This window comes from Echinococcus granulosus, assembly GCF_000524195.1.
Source record: "Echinococcus granulosus chromosome Unknown EG_S00380, whole genome shotgun sequence".
Lineage (NCBI taxonomy): Eukaryota > Metazoa > Platyhelminthes > Cestoda > Cyclophyllidea > Taeniidae > Echinococcus > Echinococcus granulosus.
This window is the reverse complement of record NW_020170760.1, coordinates 1,459-6,992: the sequence shown is the minus strand read 5'-3', so window position 1 is coordinate 6,992 and position 5,534 is coordinate 1,459. Positions and strand designations below refer to the sequence as shown.

At 43.2% G+C, this 5,534-nt stretch overlaps 2 protein-coding genes across 2 annotated transcripts in view; both read left to right on the top strand. All coding sequences in view use genetic code 11, as the record gives it.

Moving 5' to 3' along the window:
* EGR_11098 (hypothetical protein) overlaps positions 1–2,296 on the top strand; it is a gene marked incomplete at both ends in the record, with an annotated part of 5,263 nt that extends 2,967 nt beyond the window's left edge. Inside the window, 3 exons of the mRNA XM_024500347.1 lie at positions 66–120; positions 1,304–1,392; positions 2,046–2,296. Of these exons, the coding sequence (XP_024345239.1) occupies positions 66–120; positions 1,304–1,392; positions 2,046–2,296 (395 nt within the window). The remainder of the gene's footprint in view (positions 1–65; positions 121–1,303; positions 1,393–2,045) is intronic.
* A 618-nt stretch (positions 2,297–2,914) lies between these two features.
* On the top strand, positions 2,915–3,115 carry EGR_11097 (hypothetical protein; the record flags this gene model as incomplete). The annotated part of the gene is made up of 1 exon (XM_024500346.1): positions 2,915–3,115. The coding sequence occupies one exon, from the start codon at positions 2,915–2,917 to the stop codon at positions 3,113–3,115; it is 201 nt and encodes a 66-aa protein (XP_024345238.1).
* Positions 3,116–5,534: the final 2,419 nt, after the last annotated feature.

Genomic DNA, 5,534 nt, shown 5'->3' with positions numbered 1-5,534 from the left:
CAATACGTAAGCTTTTAAATTAATTTGATGGCCTACTGTGATATTCAAATTTCATTTTAACATAGATATTCATAATCAAAACACATCCGATGTCCCATCAACTTTACTAGGGTGTGTGCGGTAAAGGTAATAGCCAACTTTGCTGCATGAGAACCATTATTCTTTAAATATTGCCGAGTTTCAGATCACACAGTACTCTTCCTAGAACTAAATGCACATCTCCAAATTCACCTCCTTGTCTGTTTTCTTACCGAATGTTGCAGGACAGCAGCCACAGGAGCACTAGTGGAAGGAATGACTAATAGGCATCCATTTAGTAAGGTTAAGAAGTCAGTTAGCATCGATGCGGTGGTGGAATACCACCCCGATGAATGCCCACCACTGCCGGAGTTAACTGCGAGTAGGAAAGCAGACCAAATGATGCAATGAGCCGTACTGAGATAGTGAAACCACTCTCTCTGTCCGTCTATTATATTGAAGAATGTTGATGGTGGTGGCGACAGAGACGGTGCACAGACTGAGGTTGTGTCAACACATATTGCTAAGGCTCTGGCTTGTCTGCTGCAGGCTTTCACTAGAGACGTGCAACTGAAACACCAGGGTTTAAGCCTTTGTCAAACCTATTTAAGTACAAAGCTACAGTTTATCCATCAGCTAGCATTCCACTTTGCAAGATTCTTACGGTGTATAAAATACGATTGCTAAGCAATACTTTCTTATAGAACACGGAAGTAGCATTCCACAGTGTCTGGGAATGTGTTGTTCGACCAAAGAAAGGATTAGGCAGGCTTTAAACAGCTCACAGAAACACATGCGATATCACAGCAAGACTAACATCTATCAGAAAGGCGACTTTGTACTACTATATGAGCTGGTGCAGCTCCGTGAAGTACATTGCAAGTTCCATAATCCGTAGGGCAAATACACACTGAGTGATGAAAATCATCTAACCAACAACATACTTCTGCTGCAATGTACAACTCCATCCTCAGTCAATCACCGTGCATCACATTAAAAGTAGCCCTGGAAAGGTACACTTCCTGTCGGATCCGAAGATATAGTTTGTGCACCAACTGAAGTGATATATGCAGACCGCCCATAGGGGTAGCATGAGTGGCAGTGCTCTAAAAGACGAAGGGACTAAAAAATACATATTTGCTTAAATGCAACTTTTAGACAAGAAGCGATCGGTAAAATTAAAATTTCTTTAAGAACTGGTCGTCGTCTATATTGGAGAAGGGTGCTTACTCTAAACAGATATAATATTGTTCACCATGCCCTATTTATAATGATATTAATTAAGAAAGCCCCCATCGAATCGGTCTACTCTACCCATCTATCATAATGAAGAATGTGTCGTTGGTGGTGGTTGTGGATATATAGGAAAAGATGGTAACCGAGGTTAAGGGTGGGGATCACTCTAAATATTCTGCTAAAAGGCTTGCATTTGACTGCATCGTTATCCGCATGAGTAGCGAGGAGTGGGAGTAATTGGCTAAATAGTGTTTCAGTCTGTAGCCTGCATTCACTGGTGTGTGACCCAGCCCTGTCTGTGGTCGATTTGAGATGATGGTTAGGATCCGAAACCGTTGGAGAGATGAGCAATGGCAGAGAATCCAATCGAGTGCGGATAAATTACACAAATCTAACTGCCAATTCCGAAATCGTAACTGGTAATTCATTTCAAACTCATAAGATATCAACTACTCCTACCATCTTCAATAGTCTGCCGACATGATTATGGGGTGAGAAATAAGTTCAAAGCAGCAGTGGAGGGGAAAATGTGCGTGTGTTTCATGGCAAAAGGTTAAGTTGGATCAAGGGATGAATGAGACGAAGAGAGAAATAAGCTTGGCGGTGGAGATGAGTGATAGCATCTATCAGGGAGATGGATGTATCCACACTCGTTTCCACTCACTGACTCACGGGACTCACGGAGGGTGGCAGGTCACACACCGCTGCTCCGACAATCGCCACCAACGAGCTCACTCGTGATAGGAGGTGAAAGTGCAAATTCCAAATATGACTTACTCATCCATTTGTAGAAGGTCATATGAACAAAGCGCTTGGGTCAATTCCTTATTTCATGGACTCTTCAATTTTAGGGGAGCAAGTTATTAGTTACGCTCATGACAGTCCAATCAAAACAGTAATGACCGCTTTTCATAGCACTGTAGTCATCAAAAGAATTCAAAAAATGCATAAAGGCTTCTATGCCGCTTTACAAAGCAATCTTCATGAACTTCAGGCATCACTGTTGCTGAAAACAGTTGTATCAGATATACAGACCTACTAAAACTGGGATCACCGAGAACCTCCACAACATAGTGCGAGCTCTAACGCCCAGTTCTGGAACTCTAATTCAACTCTTCAGTTGCCCTCGCCTTAGTCCTCATGACAGTGAAACCCAAATCTGCTGCTAATGAGTTGTGAAAAGCTGTAAATCAACTTCTAGAGTAGCATTTTCTAAAAGACCATCAGAGTAGGTGCATCTACGGTGGAACAGGAGAGGCAGTGGTAGCGGCATTGGGAACAGCGCAATCGGCAATAGCAGGAAAAAAGGCGACACTCCTCTTACCATCACCACTACTTCCAGTGTCATTGATCCTGTAGCAGGAGAGGAAGACGTAGTGTACAAGGTGCAGGTGAAGCTGGGGAACCGGACTTTTTTCACTCCTCGACGGTCTAATAAGGGGAAGGCGACACGCCCCGTGTCGGTAAAGGCGTCTACATCTCCGCTGCAGCTGTTGTTGATGTTGAATGCTGTAAGGTATAAAAGGCACCAGCAAATCCCCATGCATCCGGTCATCTAGCAACTCTACTTCTATTTTGGTCCTACATCCGCATTTGTTTGTCATCAAACACCTCTAGGAATCAAAGTCTAACATAAGTAAATAGGCCAATAAATGGACGGATGAATTGGTGTATAGATGAAAACGGAAGGGATAGACGGATTAATAGATGGATAAATAATCAGACTAAGGGATTTGGCCTTAAATTTTCTGTCAATGGGAGAATCGTTTCTGTCACATCATATTTTATGCAAATGGAGTCAATCCCAGACATGTCTTCCTCAGTAAATAAAAACTCAAAAATGGCATATTCTGCAAAATAATTAGTTACGAAAAGGATCTTACGGAAGTAGCAGGACAGACAGACCTTAGCATCAAAAGCGCATTCCCGAAGATCCATTCCAAGCGCAGCAGTTTTGATCTACTTAAAAAGCAGCTGCACTAAAACCGAATCCGTCTACATCGACAGTAAGATCACATGGCGTTCCCATTTCAGCGTTAAACAATACGAAATGACATAGTAGCGAGGCTACAGAACTGAGGAGAAGGTCAGATTATGCCTCAATTTCTTCTGTCATCGTGCATTAACTGCATTCTGCACCGACGCCTACCGTACCATCGTCTTGGTTCAGAAGAGGAGTGACCATGTCCGTCTATGATGATGTGCATCCACTTGAACTCTGCGAGCCGCAATTAGAATTCACTAGGTGAGCAAGCGTAAGTAGGAAGTGGAACGGATATTGGAGATGGCCAATCATCGTTTGAATTGGAGAACTGTGAAAAAAAGGAAATGTCGCCCTCTGGTGCACTAATTAATTCCTTTGGAAAGTTGATGTTTTCTCAGTTAATATCCGTTATCTCGAACACTCCACCACCGCTACCAACTGGAAGAACAACATTAATGCTGCAACTCTCGACGCGGAGCGCCACAACAATAACCAAATATAGTTTGTCCAAGGCATGCATACCATTTCTCTTCGTTTGAATTGCTAATGCTCAGCAATTTCTTCTCGCCTGTTATTTTTACATTTGATGTCACCTAATCGCAGATGCCCCAAAAATCCACAAGATGGTTGAAGCAGTTCATGCAGTTATTAACGGAACTCATTGCATTCACTCGTTGGGGCTTGTAAAACGCAGGCGTCAGTATCAATATGATATTTTCCAATGTTCTCGGATTAAGCTCTTATGATTATTAGTTAAAATTAGTGTGGTTCTAGTCTGTCTACTTCACGACTAAGGTTTACTTCTGTTCTAAGGCCAAAAAGAGAATGTAGTCTTTTGTCAGGCTATTTTTAGCATTTGAAAAGGGTGGAGTAGGCAATAGTAAAACGTATAGTCTGTTATCAAATGGTTCAAACAATTTGTGGTGATGTTGAGCTACTTGAATGACATTGCTTTAAGGAAGACCCTCCGTTTTGACCAACAAAGAATTGCATGTCCCTTTTGGTTAAGGCCACTGAAGATCAACATGTCTCGAGTAACCAACAGTGATGTCTAATGTGCGTGATGATACAGCAATTGAATCATTACCTTTGAAGGGGTTGTATGGGTGGAGGGTGAGCACATGAGTGCCTTCAGATGCCACGGCTTGACAGGTGTCAGAGAGTGGGATTGGCAAGCCATGAATTTGTTTATCTTTCCACTTACCCTGTGTACGCAGTGAATTGTTATGCGTGCAATGTTTTGCTGACCGACTGGCCTACTGGAAGACTAACCTGCAAATAGCTTGGTGGGAAGTGGTTTGTGTTGCCACGTCCGCTGGGTGAATGGACATTTTATCATCGGGTTGCTTCATAGCTGTGAAGCGTGCACCACTTTATATCCAAGAGGATATGCCTTGTGTGTGTAGGTAGTGTGTGATGAACTGTAGGTGCAGGTGGTCATTGGCGAATTGGTGAATCACGGAAGACCGAACGAGAATGATGACTCCGATCTGTCCTCGTAATGGATTTCTATACAAATGGAGGGTGATTAGGAAGAATCTTTTTAACACAGTAAGGTATAGTCGGTCAGTATATAGTAGGTGTTATGCTTGAAAGTCCACGCAAGACCCGATCTTCATCACTGTAATCTGTACCCATGAGAGGCTGTCGTAACGCACTAGAGGAATGTACTGCCCCATTCTTATTCTCTTAAGTTTTCGGTTGATATCTCTTAAAGTCGTGAATGAAACGCACCATTTCTTGATGTTTGACAATCTGCTGAGGAAGTTAATAAAAGGACATCACTATTATCTTCCAATAACCTCTGGAGGTGTACGGGAAACATGAGTGCCCATAATCGGTTGAAAGCTGGTCTAAGGCAGTCGACTCAATGAGGTTAGGGAATGCCACCCAACAATAGTTAGCAATTCACACAGCAGTAAGAAGTAAGGGAGGGCTAATTAACCCCAAGCCTTAAACCATATTCATCATGACCACCAGCGTCTCCATTTGCAGAATCTGCCTAAAAGCGGCGATAAAAATCGAAGCGCGGCAGGGACAGAGGTGTTCCTGACACCAGCTAGCCAAACTAATAGCAAAGGTGTGAGGTGGAAGAAGGTACTGATCTCGAGCGCTGTTCACCGAAGGCAGCATGTTCTCGTGGAGGAGCGCGTGACTCGTCCATTTTAGTGACACCAGAATATCTCCCTCCTCTGATCTATCATCTTCATCCCACCTTTACCTCCTCCAAGCCCAAATATGCTCCTTCCCCATCTCATCCTCTTATCTCGTCCTCCACCAAGGCCCTTTCAGCAAG